Source organism: Vitis riparia, chromosome 18, assembly GCF_004353265.1.
Source record: "Vitis riparia cultivar Riparia Gloire de Montpellier isolate 1030 chromosome 18, EGFV_Vit.rip_1.0, whole genome shotgun sequence".
NCBI classification, from domain to species: Eukaryota; Viridiplantae; Streptophyta; class Magnoliopsida; order Vitales; family Vitaceae; genus Vitis; species Vitis riparia.
Genome location: NC_048448.1, coordinates 23,194,120 through 23,217,671, shown reverse-complemented (window position 1 = coordinate 23,217,671; position 23,552 = coordinate 23,194,120). Strand labels below are relative to the sequence as shown.

General features: G+C 35.8%; 1 protein-coding gene across 1 annotated transcript; it reads right to left on the bottom strand.

Annotated features, from left to right (window-relative positions):
* Window positions 1-1,136: 1,136 nt before the first annotated feature.
* Window positions 1,137-23,280, bottom strand: LOC117906140 (type IV inositol polyphosphate 5-phosphatase 3). Its single transcript, XM_034819096.1, is given in 13 exon segments — window positions 1,137-1,449; window positions 2,004-2,238; window positions 4,793-4,935; window positions 6,071-6,179; window positions 8,053-8,143; window positions 8,146-8,236; window positions 16,431-17,364; window positions 17,714-17,818; window positions 17,960-18,032; window positions 19,104-19,175; window positions 19,344-19,503; window positions 19,662-19,749; window positions 23,110-23,280. Coding segments are annotated over 12 exon segments (2,073 nt in total). The 5' UTR covers window positions 19,692-19,749; window positions 23,110-23,280; the 3' UTR covers window positions 1,137-1,419.
* Window positions 23,281-23,552: the final 272 nt, after the last annotated feature.

The window sequence follows — 23,552 nt, the reverse complement described above, 5'->3', positions numbered from 1 at the left end:
TCTTTTTATCTTATATAATTAAGAATCATATACTATTTTTAGAATCTATTAGACTTTTATGTATTAATTTTTTTATCGTACCCATTATTTAAAATTTATAAATATAAACAATGGAAACATAATATTCTTTATAAAGAAATAAATATTTATTTATAGATAAATTAATAAATTATTTATTTATTGATAAAATCAATAACTCTACTAAAATAATAATTTCTTTTTGAGCAACCCAAGTATTATTTTTAAAGGACCATGCAATGAAACTTTAATTATTTTAAAGGTTCCTATTTTATGATTTTGTTTTTTTTTAAACAATCTTTTGTACGAATAGTTTTGAAAAAAATTCAAAGAAAGAGTTATTCAAATGCATTTATAGTATCACTGGATTTTTTGTTTACTTATGTTCAAGAACAAAAACAATAACTTTCTTTAAAAATCTTGTTGCTGTTTTGAAGAGAAGAGAAAAAGGAAATAGAGGAAGAAGATAGGTGTATGCGTTGAATTTTAAGGATATTTTAGTCCTTTCACTCAAAATATATATATATATATATATATATATATATATATATATATATATATATATATATATATATATATATTGTTGTAAAACAATTTTAAAATTCAGGTGGGTGTGAAAAAAGACAATCTCAATATTATTTTTTTATTCTATTACAAAAGTCTTGCAAAAGACAAAAATGCCCTCCAAGCATTTTAATGTTTAATTGTGGATTAAAAGCATCTTCCAAATAAACGCAAAATTTTTTCGTAAATCTTCAAATAATATCTTAATGTATTCTGTCCAAGTGTTAAAGTTTTCAAAGAAAATTTTCAAGTTTTCAACTCAAATATTCAATTAAAAAAATCTTGAAAGCTTGGAGAAAATCTTCAAATGTACTTGAAAATCTTCAAAATCTTCAAGCTTTCATGAAAATCTTTTCATTGTAATAAAAGAAATCTTCAATACGTCATCCTCTTTCAGATCAAAGATACCTGCGCTATTCATATTTTAGCATGCAACCAACCAGAGGAAAAGTTTCCATTCATCAATCAAACCATGCAGTTTTCTGTTTTTTTTTTTTTTTTAAATATTATTTATACACTAGTAATGACTCGAGTTTCCAATATCACAGACTCACTAGAAGAAAAAACAAGGTGATTGAATTAGACAAACCATGATAATTACAAACAAATACCCGTGGATTGTACAAGAATGGATCAAACACTACTCTTTTAACTAATCTGCTCTCAAACTCTCCCTGAAAACATCTATACCCCACTTCTTTACACACTCACTGTAATTTACATGATCCATCACCCAACCCACTAAATTCAATCAATGGATGTGAGGCAAGAGTATCCGAGAAGAGCTTCAGCTCTTGCTCAAGGCCCTCTTCAAGTTTGTTGTAGACTGTAGACTGACTACTCTAACCGCTCCCAATCATACATATCCTGCATCACCAGACAATGGATTCTGTGAGAGATTTTAAGAAAGAAACCTTACTAGCAATATACTTGAAGCACACAAGCAAATAGGCTGGCATAGACCCCTAGGTTGAATGCTGAACAAACAATCTGAAAAATTGGTCAGATAATATAGATCGGTGAGAATGAAAAGGAAACAACCTATTTGCAATTTGAAGACCCTCAAATCATTCCAAAATGTATATATCATTCTTCCCCCACACCTCCTTTAATTTGGACGAGAAAATTTGAACAGTATCCTAGTTCTGATGCAAAACAGCATTCTCATCATCCTTTACCCTCCATGACTTTGGCTTCCTAGAAACAAACAACATAAGCTATTTGAGAATGTTAAGCATCATGCTGTTTTTTCTTTCAATGGACATGGGAAGTGATCGCATTTTTCTTTTTGTAACTTAAAATTATGCTAAAAATAACTGTCCTTTATCACCTTCACATGGTTTCCAAAGACGTACTATTCAACTATATTCTTTTTAAACAAAAACCATTCATGCAATTTAGGTACATAACAGTGTAGTCACCTTTCCCACTCTTAAGAAGTTCATTCCAACATCTACTCCTGTATCTGCTAGAATTTCCTCATCTTCAATTTCTGCATCCATGATTGTGAGGGCCCGTTGTAGCTTCCGAGCAGAAAAGACCTCAACTTCTGCCATATAAGCAGCACTTACAGGTCGATGATCTGAAAACCTCAGCTCACTTCTCTTATAAGTCAGCAGCCTTATACCCTTACCATATGAAAGAATGCGGTCACACCTGAAAAGAGGGCACATATTATAGAAAATTTGATACAACCAACTGATTGAAACAATAACAGAAATCTTTTGACCAGCAATTGTAACATTTCTCTCTCTCTCTCTCATTTTTGAACTCATGGAATTTAAAATTCCAGGTCTCTCCCTCCCTCCCTCTAATAATTAATGTAGGGTTATTATACATTCTCACTCTCCCTCCCCCTCCCTCTGTTCATCACTGCAAAATTAAATTTGGGTTATATTGTATGAGGAGCCTTTTAATTATAAAAATCAAAACACTAAATGGAAAAAGAAATCAGTTGAACTGAAACTGACCCGTCAGTCAAAAATTTAAATCAGGTTCTATTTTGATCAAGCAGGCTCAACAAAAGACGACCCAATCACAGTAAACAAATTTCTGAGTTGTTTCCTTTATTTCCAAAAATAATTTTTAAAATTTATTTTACGTCATTTGGATTTAAATTATTTCAAGTAAAATTTTAAAACATAGGCAACTACAAAACACTGCTCAAGCCACCAACCTATACTTGTCTAAACCTAATTTGCCAACTCTTCAAATTTGAATTAGTTTAAGGCCACTTTTTGAAAAATTGAGGAACTCAAATCATTTTATTTAGTAACATGTGTATGGTATTTGGATTATTTAAGCCTGACCCCAATCCACTTGCCTGTTCATATCAATATTGTTATATAATATTAGTATTTTGAGCTATATCGTTAAATTTCAAATCAAACATTATTCTAATTGAAGGGAAAAATATGTTAAATGACTCACTTATATTAGGCATAAGTGATCATGTTTTTCTTTATTTTAGTGTTATTGTTATATAGTGATGAAGTTTTATTAGAATTAGAATTAGAATTTTTTATATTATTATTAAAATTAGTTTCCTACAAAAGTTAGGATTGTCTATATATATATATATAAATAGGGCTAGTGATGTTAATCACTGTACTTCTCATTAATAATTTTACAATTATTTAGTATCTCTCTTCTAGTTCTATTTCTCTCCCGACTTTGTTTCTCTCTACTATCTTACATCAATTGGCATAAGAGCAAGGCTATCAAGGCAAAGTTGATTTTGGACATGTTTTACAATGAGTATACTTACCACTATACTACAACTACTTGGAATTCTCACCATTAAATTACAGGCCCTAAACTATAACTACATGGAATTTTCACCACTAAACTACAAACACTAAACTATAGCTAAAGTTGATTTTTAGACATGTTTTGCATCATTGAAATCTTTAAGTCAAACTAAGGGTTCAATTCCTCCATTACATCTCGTGGGGTAATTTTTTTACTACTTGGAAATCTGTGTTTTTAATTCAGTTCTTTGGTTTAACAAATAATGTTTTAGGATTCTTGCCTTTATTTCTCTCATTTCTCTTTGCATAAGAGCATTTTATTTACATTTATTTATTTTATACCTATTTTGTACATTCTGCCTTTCTTTAAAGCCATTGCATAGTCCTTTATTTGAGTTTTTATCCCCATTGTGTGGATCTGGTCCAAAGTAAATTGATATTAATTAAATAATTCAAGTTTGCCTCAGCTCATTATCCTTCAAGCAGATGTCCAAAATCTTACAACCACTGACAACTCAACAAGCCAATCAGAAAGGTACATCTAGAAAGTACTTTTTGTTCAAGAGGTTTCAGGACTAAAAGCTCTTCTTAGTGAAGCAGCACCATGCTCAATGAAAAGAGGTTGTCTGAAGTACATTTGAAGTTCAAGTGGAAATAGCAATTGCTAACCTGGACACTTGCCCATCCAAAAAAAAAAATCAAGTGGGAGCTTGATGAACCTGAAAATAAATGAACCAACTTGAACCTGTCCCAGTTATGATTGGATCGTTGGTTAAAGCAAGATTTTGTACCGTGTTCGGGCATCCCATTGCTAATGGGTTGGTTCCATCAACCTGATTAACATAACGATGAATGAATTTTGCATTATTTTAATATATTAACTACATTATTTAATTTCTTTCCTTTTTTATAATATTTTTTTACCTGAACTAGAATGGATTGGGTTGGCATTTCTCAATGGCTCAATTTTATTGTAATTGGGTAGGGTCTGATTTGACACATTTCAAGCTGACAGAATATTTAGGGCCCTATAAATTTAGGTAAAAGCTTTTAGGTAGGGTAGGGATGCATGTCCTTGCAAGATCTCTAAAAGCATAAAGATTTTCTTTGGGGGCTTACCTACTGCAAAAGGCTAAACATCAATATAAACCTCTTTGAGAATTATATAAATAAGCTTAACAAGCTAACAAACATATGAAAACCATCTTTGACACCCAGGAAAAACAGCATGCTGATACAATACAGACAAGAAAAATATTTACAAAGGAAACAAATAAGCAAAACTAGGAAAAGTTAAGAGACAGATTCATGTAGATGGTTACTCACTGAAGAAGAAGACCAAAACAGTAACCAGATGCAAGCATGACTAAAGCAAATATCCATAAAAGATGGGACAGCAACCAAATGGAAACATCAACCCTTATGAACTTATAATAAATAAATAACTTATAAAAGCGTACCATGATGGAGTACGCCTCCCAGCCTTTGGATCCTCCCCAAAGTACTTCTCTGAATTTGACTCATATTTATAAGTTGGTGGGAAATTTAAGACCCCTTCAGACCATCCATCAAATGCACGACCTTTTCTCAGTTCTCTTACAAGCTGCCAGAATAAGAAGATCTCAGTTTATTCAACAGCTAAAGCTGAAATCAAATCAACTGGACTTAAACCTATCCTCAACTATTTAATGAGAAACATGAGGGTGGCAGAATGGTCACTGCAAGCTTCCAGAATTAGAAGATGATAGTATTTTCAACAGCTAAAGTTAAAATCATGTAGACCTCAAGCCAAATCTCCACAATTTAATAAGAGAACTGGGGTACACCTAGCACCCACAAGTAAAACATGAGGTTGGCAGAATGCTCCCACTCTCTCTCTCTCTCTCTTTTTCTCCAACATCTTTGAGCAACAAATACTCTAGATATGTTATTCTGCTTTTATTGCCCTTGAGGTCTAGCTCAAGTGGTAAAGGGTTGGGAGCATTTGTGGGAGGTTCCAAGTTCAAGTCCCAATGGAGACAAAAATTTACCTATCAAAAAGTTACTCCGTTTTTATTGATACATTTATTGAATACCTAAAGTGATTTTTGGGTTTTAATTGAATTCCCAATATGGATCCATCTACTGAAATAATACACTACTCAGTGTTACCATATATGTGAACTGGAATTATAAGATATATATCAGGCTACAGCATAAAAAATTGATAGACATGAAACACCTGAACATAGTCACACAAATCTGCATGTAAAATGGATGAAAAAAACTAATCCACAAGCCACACAAACATTATATACAAAATATAACTACATAAGATGATAAACAAGGATGAGGATACAGTGCCATAGCAGAACCACCCTCAAATATTTGCATTTACTTCAACTTGGTATCTAATGGATACCAATATTAAAAATAATTTTTAAATTTGAATTCTACTTGTTCTTTTTGTTGTAACTTTCTTTGATCTCTTCTTTCTATTTAGAAGAGTTACCAGTTCAATGGAAGTACCGCACAATTTGAAATAATTGACCTCTGCATGCTGTTTCTCATTTTTATGCTATATATGAAAAATATGCAATCCAAGAAACCTTCCACATTAAAATAAATATGGAGAAGAATCGAAGTATGAGGCTATGTGGAAAACTATGATTATAACATCTATTGGCGATTCAAAATATTACCAATGCTGAAAATGGATTTCTTTAAATACTATCTCAGGAAAATAAATACTCACAAACCTGGTCTGTCGCAACCAACTTGGACCACTCCTTTTTTGAGATTAGATCTCGTGTTTTCTCATAGGACAAGGTGATGCGATAATTCAGATCACCCAGCCAGATAATTCTTCTGCAAAGAACATAAATTAAATCCATTTAGAGGAAAAGAGAAATGTTAAGCCTAAATCTGGAGATTGATAGAATCTAGTTTTCAGAAGTTCAATGTAATACTTGAGGAAGACAATTTATTATTTTGATAGGCTAGGAGGAAGACAAATGGTTTCCTGCCATAAGTAGCATGTGTTCAGTTTTTTCTGATGAGTGTGATGTAATATATACTTTTTAAGTTCATTAAACTTGGGCAATGACCCCCAGTCCCATGAGAATGTTAACACAGGTAGCCAAAATTTTGTAGAAACATGTCCCATTGACAAGAATCCACAAGTAAACAAAATCTCACAGGAAAAAGAAAAATTCAAGATTGATGAGAGTTAGTTGTATTTTAATATTCTCTTCTTGATAAAGGTGGATTCTTAGTGTAAATTTGTCCAAGAAGGATGGTGACAATTTCTAACTATGAAGAATTGTATGTGGTTTACAATCAAGAATGGCTCTAGTGACACCAACTCCCAATTCAATTTTTGCACATATTTGTTTAATTTCAGATCAGGAGATATCCCTTTAACTTGAAGCAAATGAAATTCTGCACTAGTAAAAGTTTTTAGAAATTCTGCACTAGTAAAAGGTTTTCCGAAAGTAATACACATTCCTGAAACAAAAAGAATCTATATATGTGATCAAGACAAGATCAGCAACAATATATTTGTTTTAGATTTTCTATGCTATGGAATGTCAAAATATCAAGAAAAAATTCAAGTAATCCGATAGACCAATACCTTCTTTTCAATTCTTTATATTCCTTGAAATTTCTCCTTATTACTTATGGATTTATTTAAATAAATTCAGAAATTCATGACTTTTTCATGAAACCTTGCACTTCATCTCATAAAAAGACTAAAACCCTTTTTATGTACGCATGCATGAACACATGCATATGATAAGCAAACATGAATATACCATTATCCAAATTGCAAGAATACAGAATTATGGACCAAGCACATGAACAAAGAGTGGTACAATTATCAAAACAAGATTCAACCTTAAATGCTCTTCCTGAATGATATAAAGACAAAAATCTAGCATTCATAAAATGGCAATTTTTATCCTTAGGAGGAAAAAAGTTTTTGGGCCCATAAATTAACTTGAACTTCTGCCACATCAGCTCAGGCCTATTTATCCATATAGATCCTATTATCTAACAATGTGAACAGTAAAAGACAGGCAGATTAAGGCTACTGAAATTCATCATAATCTCAAGTCAACCATGCTTCAGAGAAAATTATGGAGAAAAAGAGTTTCTTTATTTTCCCTTTTATTTTTGTGAGGGAGGAAAATCAATCCTGGAGAGGCCTTTGCTTCTCCAAGTGATGATTGGATATAGATATAGAATTCAAAATTTTTTGACAAGAACCTTCCAGGCACAAGTGTGGCAAGAGAAGATACATATGGAATGCATGACAATGTGAAATAAAAGCATTTGAATGGAGACCTCAAGCAAAATTTATTGACTCAAAACAATAGATGAAATGTTATAGTAAAGGCTCTAACTAAAAGACTTGCCTCAAAGCATTTATCTTTAAAAATGATCATGCATAGTATAATAGTCGTGTATCAATAAGCACATCTACTTCTCTTTTAAAAACTAAGAATTTTTTATTACCACAGTTTCAGAATTAGGGATTTCGCCTTGATAAAAAACATGACCCCTTTAACCAAAAAAAATTAAGGTAAAAGTAGAATCACTCATTAAATGGACCTTACTCTCCCATGCTAAAAAAAAAAACGAAAGGTACAGCCTATATTGATGTTCCAAAAAGGGGCTATAACTTAAATTGGGTGCCCAAGAAGGAAGAAAACTGGTATTTTCACAAGTAGATACTCACTCATGGTCAAGGATGCTTTTGGGAAGCCCAATACTAGAAACGGGATGAAAACGAGTCCTTCGATGTATTTCTTGCACATCAGCATTTCTTTGAGTTCATCTCCATCTTTTTCACCCGCTGTTAGGTGAGTACATATAAAACAAAAAAATGTCTGATATATCGACATGCTGACAGATACTGATCCCTGGAAGTTTAAGAACCATCATCTTATTTAAAGAATTACTACATGATAAGAAGAATTAAAGAAAACAAGTACACACAAATGAAATGGCATTAGTAGTTATTATCTGCATAGAGAAAATTAAACCATGTGGCAAGGGAAATAAGAAGCCAGTATTTGATAGTTCAAAAATGAAATCTGCTTTCTCTTAACTAACCAACCCGAAAAGTAACTGAGAGGCTCCTATATATGAGTTCTAGCTAGATTTTTTGTATGATGTTCAGTAGCATGCATTAGATAGTTAAATGTGTTCGATAAGGTTGATACTTCGATATAATCTCCAAGAAAGGAGAAAGTTCTATGCTACATGGACACAAAGTACCCATGTCGAACACTTATCAAATATCACCAATTCAAGGACTCCAACATGACATTCTTAAGTCACAGCATCATTACTAGCATAGTACTTCATCATTTTTTTTCTCTTTTTTTTTTTTATAGGTCAAGATCAATTGAATTAACAGTGCCTAACAATGGGGCACAAAAGTATACTAGCATAGAACATCAATATATGCCCATGTACTTCAAATCCTGAAAATAGGCCTTTTGTAAGCTGATAATTAATCTAGGTGCTATTGAATATGAAAAATATAAAGTAACTATCATAGTCCACATATGTAATTTATATTCATTCAAAATGGGTAATCCTGAGACCCTAGGACCTAAGGATGGGCAAATCTGACACATAGATAAACCTGTACACTGAGTATCTACACCCAAACCCATAGAATAAAACTCTAAAATGATTTTGTTTGTTTGTTTGTATTTTTTTTTTTCTGTTGATAGGCGCTAAAGCCCTAAAATGATGTGCCACCTTCCTGACCATTTGCTCACAAGCTAGAAATATTACTGTTGAACATCACCTGGAGGAGTACAGTAGAATGCTTTTTCTGCCCTCAGTTCAGGCAGATAGCTTTGTTTGTTGTGGGACATTTTTTTTTTTTTTTTTTTTTTGATAAGTAAAAGATATTCATTCAAAAGGCACAACGCCACAAGGTATATAAGGAGTATACAAGGCAGCTAAGGCCTCAAAAAACAACAACAAAAGAATCACCTCCCTTTAAATGGAAGCTATCCACTCTAGGAAGCCTATAAGGGAGAACGCTTCCTCACCTACATACAATTTAGCCCAGCTCCACAGATTACAAACAAAAAAATTCTTTAACTTCTGCACGTTCAACACACCTCCCCTAAAAGCTAATTTATTCTTCTCCTTCCACACCGTCCAAAAAATACACAACGGAATGGCGTCCCAAATCTTTTTCCTTTTCTTTCCCACAAACGAGCCCCTCCAACTAGCTAAAACCTCCTTTACAGTTTCTGGAAAAACCCATTTCACATCTACTAAACCAAAAACAATATCCCATAGAGCTCTAACCACTGTACAATGTATAAGGATATGATTTACACTTTCTTCCTCACAACCACACAGGAAGCAGCGATTTGGAAGTTGAAGCCCTCTTCTTTGAAGTCTATCCAAAGTGAGCATCTTCCCCCATGTCGCCTCCCACGCAAAAAAAGCAACTTTAGTTGGCACCCTTGCCACCCAAATGCTCCTAGAAGGAAAACCTATATCAGCAGACCTCGCCAACAAACTATAAGCTTCCTTGACCCTGAACTGACCTCTTTTTCCTTTCCTCCACAAGACTGAATCTTCCTTCAGAGAGGGCTTGTGACCCCTCAATATATGGAGAAAATCCCCAACCAACTCCATCTCCCAATCATTGAAATCCCTCAAAAAATTTAGATTCCAATTTCCTTGCCCCGAATTTTGATCCCACATTTCCTCAACCGTTGCATTCCTTCGAATCGTCGTACCAAAGAGATGAGGAAAACATTGGGACAGCGCTGACTCTGTACACCACGCATCTGTCCAAAATCTGATCGTGTTGCCCTTCCCTGCTCTGAAAGTCATGTTATTCCAACACCAATCTGATTCTTTCCAAATCTCTTTCCAAACCCCTACTCCCACCGCCCCATTAGCCTTCTTTGGCCTCCACCCATAATCCTCCTGCCCATACTTCACCTTGATCACTTGTTTCCAAAGATTATCTTTGTCACAAGCAAACCTCCATATCCACTTGCCAAGCAGAGCTTTATTCAACATAGCTAGCTTCCTAAGGCCTAGCCCACCTTTATCCTTGTCTGTACATACCACCTCCCAATTTACCAAATGAATTTTCCCCTCCATATTTCCCCCTCCCCACAAGAAGTCCCTTTGCACTTTCTCAAGCCTTCTAGCAACAATCTTGGGCATTCTGAAGATAGACATTTGGTAGATTGGCATGCTAGCCAAAGTACTTTTAATTAAGGTGACTCTTCCCCCTTTAGAAATATATTGCCGTTTCCAAAGAGCAAGTCTCCTCCTGACTCTCTCTTCCACCCCATCCCACATATAAGGCGCTTTATTAGGAGCCCCTAAAGGAAGACCCAAGTATTGAGAAGGTAAGGACCCCACCCTGCAGCCTAGCTCAACAGCCAACTCCTCCATCTCCACCACTTCTCCAACTGGAATGATTTCACTCTTGGCTAAATTAATCCTTAGGCCTGACGCCGCTTCAAACCAGAATAAAATCCAACTTAAATGGGTTAGATGATCCTTTCTGGCCTCACAGAATATAATTGTATCGTCAGCAAAAATCAAGTGAGAGATATTCAGAGGGGGTTCACTACCACCCCTTATGTTACACCCTGATAAGAAACCCCCCTCCACAGCTCTCCTAACAAGAACATCTAACACTTCCATTCCCATAACAAAGAGATAAGGAGACAGGGGATCTCCTTGTCTAAGACCTTTAGTGCTAGGAAAGAAACCTGCAGGCACACCGTTAACCAACACTGAAAACTTAGCTGAGGATAGGCAACTCCACATCCACCCCACCCACTTAGGCCCAAAGCCCATTTTTTGCAACACCTTCAACAGAAACTTCCAGTTGATACTATCATAAGCTTTTTCTATATCCAGCTTACATATAAGGCCCTTTTCTTTTCGTTTCTGCCACGAATCTATCACTTCATTTGCAATTAAGGAGGCGTCAAGGATTTGTCTTCCCCTCACAAAGGCATTCTGAGAAGAAGAGACCACCTTTCCAACTACTATCTTCAATCTGTTAGCTAGCACTTTAGCCAATAACTTGTAAAGCCCCCCAGTAGACTGATGGGTCTAAAGTCTCCAAGGTCCTCAGCCCCACTTTTCTTGGGAATCAATACCAAGAAAGTATTGTTAAGGCTCTTGAGGAAATAGCTATGTTCGTAGAATTCCTTGAACATTTCTAGAATCTCCTCCTTGATAAACTCCCAACAGCTTTGCCAAAAGGCCAGAGTAAAGCCATCCGGGCCAGGGGCTTTATCCCCATTCATCTCCATCAGGGCCGCATGGATTTCATCCTCTGTAAAGGGCCTCTCCAGATTCTCAGCCTCTTGATGGCTGATCTGATCAAACTGGAGTCTCCCAATATCCGCCTTCCACCCCGTATCTTCTGAGAGAAAATTTTTAAACGCATTAGCAATTCCTTCCCTAATTTCCTACTCCTCTAGAAGCCATTCCCCATTGATCTTAATTCTCTCCAGAGAATTATTTCTACGGTGAGCATTTGCCATACGATGAAAGAACCCCGTGTTTCTATCCCCTTCCTTTAGCCATATTTCCCTTGAAAGCTGTCTCCAGTGAGTTTCCTCCATCATCACCCATTTTCTGTAATTTTCTTTTGCCTCTTTCTTCAGCTCTGTTTCCTCCACAGTCAGAACTCTCTCATCTTCCTCCCTATCCCAGAATTCCACCTGCTGCAAGGCTTCAGATTTGTTGCTCTCCAACTTACCAAAGACTTCTCTATTCCAGACTTTCAGCTTCTGTTTGATTTCCTTCATCTTAGTAGCCAACTTGTAACTAGCACTGCCCCTAACATCAATTCCTTGCCACCAACTGCGCACAAGCTCTTTGAAGCCCTCAGCCTTAAGCCACATGTTTTCAAATCTGAATGGAGTCGGCCCTCGTCTTATCCCACCCCCACTAGCATAATTGGGAAATGATCGGATACCGGGCGGGGCAGTCTACATTGATTAATCCCACTGAACTGGTCTATCCAGCAAGGAGTCACCAGGAACCTGTCCAAACGTGCCCAGGTCTGATTATTCTGGCCCCTATTCCAAGTACATTCTCCCCCCTGAAGAGGAAGATCCACTAGCCCAAGCTCATTCACAATTTCAGCAAATTTCCTCATTGCTGAGCTAATTCTCCTTTGTCTACTCCTTTCCCTCGGAAACAAAGTGATATTAAAATCCCCCCCTAAACACCAGGGGTCTTCCCACAGCCCTCTAATTGCCCCAAGCTCTTCCCATAACGCATCCCTTTCCACTTTAGAGAACGGGCCATATACTCCCGTAAAAACCTAGACAATCTCATTTTCTACGTTCCAGAATCTGCAAGATAAAGTAAACTGTCCCTCCTCCCAATCTATAATGTCCAAAGACCTTCTATCCCAACATATAAAAATTCCTCCCGAAGCCCCCTCCGCATTCACAGCTTTCCAATCTAGGAATCTCCCAGAGCCTAAGCTCACTATGCTATCCGTCATAATTTGCATTTTTGTCTCCTGAATACAAATTAAGTCCACCCTCTGATTTCTTATAAATGTCTTAATCACTTTTCTTTTGGAGCTATCATTTGCTCCCCTCACATTCCAACTCAGAATTTTCACCTTCATTGGACAATCTCAATTTGGCGCCCTTTGCCCTGTACCAAGCCTTTTTGTTTCATCCCCCCCTCATAATTTATGGAGCATTCCAATCTTCTTAGCTCCCTTTCAAATTTAGACTTTTCCAGTAGCTCTTTGCTATGAATTTTCTCCCGTCTTTTTCTGATTTTGGTCAAAAAATTCAATATTTCCTTCTCCAGCCCCTTCGTGGGGAAGTCTAGGAACTGGCTGAACCTCGCCAAGCCACTCTCTTCCCATTTGCCCTCCGGCTCCCTTCTCTCAACTTGAGCATCATATATGTCCCTGACCCCTTCCATCCCCCTGCCTTTATCACTACTGCTTTTGGATAGTCCCAATTCCTTACAGCCATTAGTCCTTTCATTACAAGCCTCATACACTGTAAGCCACATTGAATTATCAGCCCGAACTGCCTCACCCAAATCCCCAGAATGATCGTAAAACTCCCCCTCCGGAGTCTGATAAAAAAGAAAAGAGTTGAGATGAGAATCCCTAAAGCCCTTTTCCCCCAAGAACTAGACCCCATTCCATACCTCATTGCTTCCTCTTCGAGCGCCCTATCCGTCTCTGTCAGCCTGACCCCACCTTGAAGCTTCCTTGTGGCGTCAGACTCCCTCGCAATGAAAGGCTCTGGTTTAGGAGGATAACTGGGGACGAGACACTTCAACAGAGAGCCCGTCTCCTCTTAGGCTACTGATGATTTTGGGCCCTCCCTTAGATTACCACCTGGATCGGGCTGTTGGGAGCAACCCTTTGGACAACTTGGGCCTTCGTTTGACGGTCGGACTAATGGCGAAGCTGGGCCTTTAGCATAGCAGCCCACAACTTCCAATCTAAACGACGGGCCTGCATTTGGGCCATAATCACTTGCAGCCACACCTTTGTTCTTCAAGTCCATGGACCCGCTCAACTTTGGGCCCGCACTTGGACTTAAAGAATGTATCTTGCCAGTTGAAGCCCAGGTCCGGGATGTCGGGCTTAGATCTGGACTGACCTCAACCTGACCCGGCCCAGCCCCCTGCACGTCCATCCCTTCATCTGACAGGTTTAGCGCCTCGAGCCTCACGCTCACCCACTCCTTCGTCACTCGCTGCCCCACGCGTGACATCTCCTCACCCCTAACCTCACTGCTCCGACGGCCAATTTCGTTTCTGCGCTTTCTCCTCATCACTGGCCAACATTCCCACCATAAGGACACTGCGTAAATCTCTTCCTCCACTTCGATTTCCAAAATGCTCGGTCTAAGTTCTCCTCTCAACCTCACCAAGATTCTGGCCCATTGGAGTTCACCCATCAACTTCGTCTGTTCATCGATTGCAATGAACCCGCCACATTCGTCCCCCACTTTCTTCAATATCTCTGGGCTCCAAAACGAGATTGGGAGCCCAACTATCCTCACCCAGGCTTCCTTTCTCTCTTCCTCCTCTGCCCAACATCCACTCCTTGGGCTCCAGTATTCCAGCCTTACCTGACTTCCTTCCATCGCGCGATTCCCAGAGGAAACAACGCGTCTGGCCTCCTCCAATTTTTCAAATTCCAATAGCACTCTTTCCTTATCCAGCTTAGCCAGCCCTAAACTACCTTTGAGATCCCAAGATTTTGCCCAGATTTGCCCCAACTTCGCAAGGTCAACTTCTCCCCCTGACCTATCTTTCCAACTTGCCACAGCACAATGATCCAATTTCTGTAATAGTCCTATTGATTCCTCCTTTTTCACCTTCACTACAACAACATTTGGCATACCCGACATTGATCGTTTCACCATTGCTGCAAACGATCTTCCCCCACCAACCTTCTCCACAACCTTTTCTTCCTGGTTAGCTGGTTTTTTACCAAGAAACCCTACCATCTGGTTAAGCTTCTCCGCCATGGTCATCCACCCCCTCTTATCCCTTCTACCTCTCGGGATGAAAATGCAGTACCTCTTCCCCTCTATATCGGAGACCCCTAGCCGTATAAACCCCCCCGCTCTGTTCATCCCTCGTATCATAGAATACATTCTCCCCTGCTCCTTCCATTCCCTTCCCCATCTTGCTTCTTTCTTGTCCTTGATACAGAGATTCAACCTTTCTAAGAAAAACCCTATGCTATCCGAACCCAATTGGACCCATGACGACACCCCTCCCTTCTTCTCCACAATGAAGCCTTGGATTTTTCCTCTTCTATCCTCCACGACAATCTCGAACTCCTTGGATTCCACTGTGAAACTGCACTCCTTTCTTCTGTTCCCCAGCGCCGAGCTCTCCTTCCCCTCCTCGCCCTCGCACTCGCCGTCGCATTCTCTCTCGCCCTCTCTCACTCTCTCTCTCTCTTGCATTTTGTTAATCCCTGGGTCTTTGTTTGTTGTGGGACATACTTTTCTACTTTTCTGATATTTTATTTTTTGGAAGAATTTCTTGTCCTTTTTTCTACTTAATTCAATACAATGAATTTTTTGTTTATGTCAAAAAAAGGGTGAAATAGATGTGCCTACTTGAGTGAATGAAAATATGTATCATCCATACATAAACCAAAAAAATGTACATAAGCCTCAATAACCTCCCTATCTGAAAAGTGAATGTTGAGATAGAGCAGAAGACAAGAAAGGATAAAATTAGATTTAGGTTTAGCCAATAAAATTTGGAGCCACCAAGTGGCAACAAGATGAGAAGAATTAATTAAGAAGACCAGACCATATGTAACAAAGACCAGCAATAGCATTACAAGGAGTGAAAATGATTCAGAATGAAGGTGTCACTGGGATGAAAGAAAAACCAAAAAGAACAGAGATTGATGTACTGACAGAAGTGTTGGCTTGATATGCATTGTTGTTTCACCTCTCAATAGCTTATTCTTTCATGGGAAGTTGTGGTCTGATATGGAATCAGGGCCCTATTTTTCTGTTTCTTAGAAGTCTTATTTGTTTTCCATTTGTTTGTCTGTCAGCTTTGTCTGTCTCCCTCTCTATGTGCAGAAGAGTTGACTAATGGTATAACCTTTTGAGGCGGGTTTAACAAAACAAAATGTTGGTGCATGGCCTAACAGAAAATATGACCCTGGATAAAGAGGAATACCAAAGTAAGATTCATGAATGAATTCTATAATTTTTTTGGAGTATCTCCTGATTAGTAAACTTATCCTGACAGAGCTAGTGTTATTTTGTAATTGTTGATCTCATTCTTTTCACGTTCAGATCTCTGCTCATATTGCAGGTGTTGAAAAAATGGCAAGAAATGCACCACACCTTCTTATGAGACTAATATATGGGAGGTTATCATTCACTACCAATTAAGATTGTTTTGTTCATTCAACAACTAAATAATATTGTGCATTATAACTTAATAAGCAACTTTGCAAACTTATTGTGTATCAGGGCAAATGAGAAAGAGAAAACCAACAGAACAAATTAGACATTAGCATCAAATACTCAAATAACCCCAAGACAAGAATTACAAAAAGAAACAGACCTTGTTACCAATGTAGCCCATAACACCGACTCCAACAGTAGATACCTTTAGGTTCTGAATATGCTTACGCAAGCTTCTTCGAACCCATATAGTAAGGAAGATCCCAACCATTTGCTTGCTTACTATCCTTACAAAACACGATCTTCTTTTCCGGTGCATAAGTGATTCAAGGTCAAGTTGTGCAAGAAAGGCTATTTCTGGTGGCACTCGTTGATCATCATTTGTAAATGACTTGAAAGAATTACATGTTCTGAATGACCTGTAAGCTTTGAAAGATTTAATCGCCTTAAAGGAATTCGGTCTCTCTAAAACACGCTGAGCTCGCAAGTCTAATGGAGGTTCTGGCCAGCTCAAACCAATCCTTTCTGTTCCACTGAATGTTCTGGTTAATATCCTATTGGATTGGGCAACAGATGGCCCACTGAGTACCTTGTTTAATGTCCCATTGGATTGGGCACCTGCATTTCCCATATAATCTTCTGTCCGAAGGCAATTCAACCTATCCAGCCTCTTTGGAGAAGAAAATTGCCTCTGTAGATCTTGTTCCATAGATCTGTCTGATTTGGGACCCTCAGCAGAGTCTGATTTGGGACCCTCAGTAGAGTCTGATACTTCCGAATCCATGAACATTTTGTCTCCTGTGACTGGTCTATCCCCGGTCTCATCAAAACCAACAGTTTCTTCATCCAATGGATGAACTACCTCATCACCATCACTATCAGTTTCAAGCAGTATATCTTCTTCTATGTCTGGGACATCATCAGATGGCTTGAACCTTGATGGAGAAGGAGGATCACTATAGCATTTATACTTTGTCTTCATAGGTCGAACTCTATTCAATGTTTCACGAATAATGTTTTCCCATCTTGGAACTGGGCGGCTATCTTCAGCACCAAAAATGTTCCCAGCATTTAAAGGTACAATCTCCTGAAAACTGTAAATGTAATCATTTTATCACCATTTTAAAATGGAGGTATGTATCTATGTATGTTTGTAAGTGTGAATGTGTGTTTATATGTACTATAAGAATTTGCAGGTAGACACAATATATACAAAAGATTAAAAAGACACAACATTTTGGAATCTACTAAAATAAATGCAGAAATCATAAACTACATCACATAGAAAACTAGATTGAAACAAAATAAGTTAGTTGCAACAGTATCAGTCTCATTGTAAAAAATATCACACATATATATACAGTAAAAATTGAACATAAAAAAAACAGCATATCATCACAAGTGACTAGAGGAATCTACAAAATGAATCCAGGAAACACTCACCCCAGCACATAGATGTCAGCAGGATTGTCGATGTCCAACCACTCATCAATATCTAAGTCTTCAGATGGAAGTTTTCCTCCAACATTCCATGTTCCAACACATATTCTAGGAACATAAAAGGACACAGAAGTGAAAACGCATTGACTGATATGATTCAATAAAACAGAGGCATTCACACCTGCTAAGCGAGTTCAAAAACTGTAAGGTCAGCTTGTATCATTAAAATATGAGGGAGGAGGGACATACCTGAGTTCTTTTGTGTTTATGTACTGAGCCCTGAAAGTCTCCGACTTCCGTCTTCTACTTCTTGGTAGAGCATCTGAGGTCCCAAGAAATTCAGACCATAAGTAGATGTATTGAAAAATGCACTGTATAAAAGTAATTCTGACAAAAGTTCAAAACTAAAGGAAATGCAAGAGAGTAAGATTGCAATTAAAATTACATCTTTTGAGATTAAGCAGCATAGATGATGCCTATAAATGGTGGTTGGTGAATAATAGGCTAAAGGCTAACAAAAGAATATAAAAACACGAGCTATTTTAGAAACTTAATGGAAATGAAAATATTTCATTTCAATTGTCATGGAACTTTGAAATCACAAGTCTGTCATAAAAAATGGAATCATCAGCAAGGAAAAAATACGAATGAATTTTAAATTGACTCATATCTAATGCTATGGAACAAGTTTGTTTACACGTGGAGCCCAGGCATCTCTCCCTGAATAGAAATATATACAACTGTTCCCAAATTACTTACATAAATTAAAAGTAAAGAGATAATACCACAATGGCCAATCAAAATGTATCATCCAGAAAGGGCCAGTCCTATTTTGAAGAATTCTTCAACTAGATAAGGAAAGAATGTTCATGCATAAGTACCTAACTCCCACAATAAATTAATTTAGTACAGCTACTGCAATGCCCTATATTAAATAAAATGAACCAGCTCAGATACATAAAACTATAAGTGATTAATGGTATTAAATATTGTCCCAGAAAATTTATAATTATTGACTGAGTTTTCTTTGCCCAGAATTATGTGGAATTCAAGAAAATACCACTTCTTGTGGAATTGCCTACATACATTCAGGTTTAATTTCGGATCAAAATTAAATTGCAATCCATTGGTATAATAATAAAACCACCTAATGGTGGAATTACAATTGGACCTACAATTCGAAGGTTTAAATTCCAAGAGACCAAACAGACCCTGTAATGATCTCCAAATTAAATTCTACTATTTTCAGAATCAAAATACAAGTGCCTCTCCTAAATCATACTACATTCTGAACCCATTTTAAGACTATGGAAACTGAAATTCACCAAAAAGTAAATAAATTAACACCAAAATTTTAAAAACCAAAACCCAAACTCCAAACTACACACATTACCATTAGGATCAATTGAAACGCCATCCCCTCGGTCATTTCGAAACCGAGATTCTCTCCCCAATTGACCAAAATCTGCAAAAACCACTTTGCAATCAGACCCAAATCCCAAATGGGGTTCCTCAAAAGTTAAAATAAAAGCCCAATAATAACAGTCACATCCACAAGAACCGCCGAAACCCAAATTTTCCAACAAGCCAAACAGAAGCATAAAAATTAAAATGACGCAGTTGGCTAACACACCTTCAGTATCGGAATCCCCGGAGTCGCTGTCCTCTTCCTCGGTATCTGCACTGTAATCTGACTCCCTGGCACTGATGTTGAGCCATTTGCGCATCACAATCCTCGGCCAAAAGGCCTGCAGGCACGTGCAACCCAAACAACAGAGTTCAGCCCAACTTCTCTGCAAATTTGCCCGGTTACCCAGAGAATAAAACGAAAAAACACACACGATCCCATGCAAAAAGGATCCCCATTCAAGCATCCGAAAATGCCCCCTCAAAAAAAAAAAAAAAAAAAAAATCAAGAACCCCAGAGAGAGAAAGTAGAGAGATGAGTTACCTCAGGCTGACGCTTCGAACTGTTCTTCATCTGTAAAAAAAAAAGAGGATGCTATGGAGGGCGAAAGGGAGTCAAAAAGCAAAAACAACTGAAAAGAATGAAAGTGAAAGAAAAAGCCTTAGAACCAAATAGTAGAAGATGAAGAAGCCAGGGAGGGAGGAGGGTGCGTAGGTTAAGCTCTAACCACCTGGGTCGCAAAATAACGGTAGTCCTAGTGGGCATGTGAGGACACCACTGTGCAATTCCCAACCGATTCGAATTTGACTCTTAATTTCAGTTATTCAATTTAAGCCACCCAATTTTTATTAATTCCAACTTTGGCCCTCCCAAAGTGGCCCCTACAGTATTTTTCCCTACTACTTTTTTACTTAATCATCTAGAAACACATCCATCAGACAAAATCTTGAAGAAATATGAAATAAGGTTAATCTTACGTTTGGTTCTCGAGAAAATTTGAGAAAAAATACCCTAGAGAAAAATTAAAAATAAAGAAAAAAATATTTATATTTAGCAAATTATTTTCATATATTTTTTTTAATGTAAAAATTAAATAATTTGAGAATATGTAAATTTTAAAATAATTTAATTATTTTCTCTAATTTAAACAAAAACAATTGATGAATAATAAATTTCAAGCCGACATAATCATTAATTTTATTTTTTATTTTTTATTTCTTGATAAATGTTACCTAACTTTGACTTGAGGACTTTGGATGTAAGTCTTAAATGGGAAAGGTGAGACCGTGAGACCCACGCCGAAACTAGAACAATTATGGCCACAACCGACCGCCATGGACTTCTTCCAAAAAAGAGCATAACGGCTTGATAAGAACCGGAGACGGACGCATTTTTTTTTATACTTTGTAATTTATATTTATAAAAATAATTTAAAATTTATAGTAATTTAAAAAATATTTTTAAATTTTTATCAAAGCTAACTTATGATTTTAAAAAAAGCTTAATAAAAAAGAAAGAGGAATGTTAATTATTGTAAAAACTTTATTTTAATTTAAAATATGTCCATTTAAAGATAGACTGTGAAAAAAAGATAATAAAGTATTTAAGAAATCGAAGAAGAATCGAGTATTTAAGAAATCGAAGAAGAATCGGGTAAATATTACTAATATTATTTTTGAAAATTTATGGTTTTGAGCTAACTTCAACTCTCAATTAAAACAAAAAAAAAATGAAATTATTTTAAATAAAATCTTAAACTAAGAGTCAATTCTATAGTAATTCTAGTAACCGCTTAAATTTTAAAAAGTATTTTTAAATAGGTGTTTCATAAGATTTAGAAAATATTTTTAAAAATATAAGAGTTTGTTTGATAGTATGATTTAAAAATAGTTTTCTGTTTTTAAAACGAAGTAAGATAAAAAAAACAATTTTTCGAAGACAAGTAAGAACCTTTTTCACCTATATTTTTTTTAAAAAAAAAACATAAGTTCATTTTGTCATGTTTTCTAAAACTTGTTTTTAGAAACGGTTTTTAAATTAAAAAACAAAAAACAGTTTTTAAAAATAATTAAAAAAAATATGGCTCAACGAGTCCTAAAAAACTAAAAAATTATTTATGGTGTTGAAGGGTGATTCTCCTAAAAATGTTTATAGAGGAAACACTTCTACTTAAAAATTTTTGAGTAAAAATACGGTTAAATACACTCGTATCTTAAAAAAAAAATTCAATTTCATTGATTTATAAATAATTTTTGGATTATCATAATTTTTTCTAAAATATCCTATATTTAAAAATAAAAAATAAAAAATTCGGAGCAAAATCAAAACGTGGATCCAAAAGGTTGAAAATTGGGGTACAAAGGCCAACAAAATGACCCCACTTTACCACCTAACTAATGCAATGATCACATGGCCCCCACCACTCCTCTACCATCCTCATTTTTCTTCCATTTATGGCTCCATACGTTATGGGATCTACGTGGTTGGAACATACACATTTAGTATTTATTTGGTCTACCTATTTACAATTTTAAATATGATTAATTTTTTATGTTTTCTAATTAATTTTATTTTAAAAATTATTAGAAATACTCCTTAGCTCGACTCGAAACTTTAAGATAATAGACTAATAATGTAAGTCTTGTTGACCTTATCTAAAGAGCATTCCCGACCTTACCGAAAGAACATTTGCTTTTAGATTCACGCGTAACCTAAATAATAATAAAAAATAGCATCACTCATGATTTTTACTAAATAAAAAAAAGTAATTTATCAATTTTTTAATATTTGATTTTTACTAAATATTTGTTTTTTTATAACTTATTATAAATTCTAATTATAAGGTAATAAATTTTTAATATTTGATTTTTACATTTAAAAGGAAAAAAAAGAAAAGAAAAAGAAAAGTAGGCACATCTAAATGTGTGATCTGGAACCCACATGAGAGGATAGTGCGGGGTCCAAATTTTAATCTTCCTTTCTAATCAAAATCCAATCTCACTTAACTTTCACATTCTTCTTAGCACCTTAATTTCATCTTTAAAAAAAATTAAACAATAATTTTAATAGTAACTATTATTACCAAATAATTATTTTTTTTAAAAAGCTATGTTTTTAAAGAAAATTATTTTTATTAAAAAAATTAAAAAATTTAACATTATAATTAAAATGAGTTAAAATTTTATATATTTTTAAATTATTTAATTTTTATATTTCTAATTTCTTTTTCATCATAGTGGGCTCTTGCAATTAATTTAATTTAATTTAATATATCAATTGAAAACCACCTTAGTGGGTGAATGGATTTTGATGGAGGCAGCATGAAATTCAATACAGCTGCATTGCATCTTATCCAGTCTTTTTTTCTTTTCTTTTGGACCATGAAGAATTTTTAGCCTAAAAAATATTTTAAAAAAAAAATTAAATATTAATAAAATTTAAGAAACACTTATAAAAATCTAAAAATTTTTGTTGAAAAATTACTTATAACCAATTTAATAGAAATTTTAAAAAAACGTTTTCAATATTTCAAACATACTCTTAGTATTTTGTAAAAAAACACTTAATATGTGATGATTTTCTTAAAATCATCACATAAAACATTTCTATTAAAAATATTTTCAACCTCACTCCAAGCCTCAATGAAACTAATTAAAGAAAAAAGAAAAGAAAAGAAGGAAGAAGAAGAAGAACTACAATAATTTAGATGCTGATAGTTGGATGGGCTCAAAGCAAAGAAAAATAAAGGGACCAATGAATGAAAAAAGCAAGACAAGTAAATTTAAATTATACGGAAAAAAAGGACAGACAAAAAAAAAAGTTCAGAGTTAGTAGTAACTGGTTTGACTTTTTTTTCTCCGATTCGTTAATTTGATAGGCAAACACAAAATTTGAAAGATAAGCAGACAGAGATGAGATCATTAACTGATATGCTTGCCATGAAAAGAAAAGAAAAGAAAAGAAAAGAAAAGAAAATAGCAGAGATGCATACCTTAGAGGCGAAGAAGAAGCGAAAAGAAATCGAAACTGGCGGTGAGGAGGTAGAGAGGTAGCTGCGTTTGTCTCATGGAAATGAAGAAGGAAGGAAGGAGGAAGGCTGGGTTGCCTGCTTGCTTGCTCGCTCGCTCGCTCTGTGTCTTGGCTTATTTGTTGGTTGGTTGGACGGAAAGATGGCTTTCTTCCTTTATTTATATATCGCCTGGGTCAAAAGGAGTGGTCTGTGGTCCATACATCCACTTTCCTTTCCAATACCAGTGGGAATCCTTTTTTTTTATGTCTTGGTGTTTGCTTAATTATGTTTTTCTTGTTTTAGGTAATGCTAATCTAACATGCTTGCCAGTCATGTTCTCTCACAATAATCTCTGACGGACCAAAAATATTAATTATTTGTAAATAATAAATAGGAATGATATATATATCATATATATATAAGGC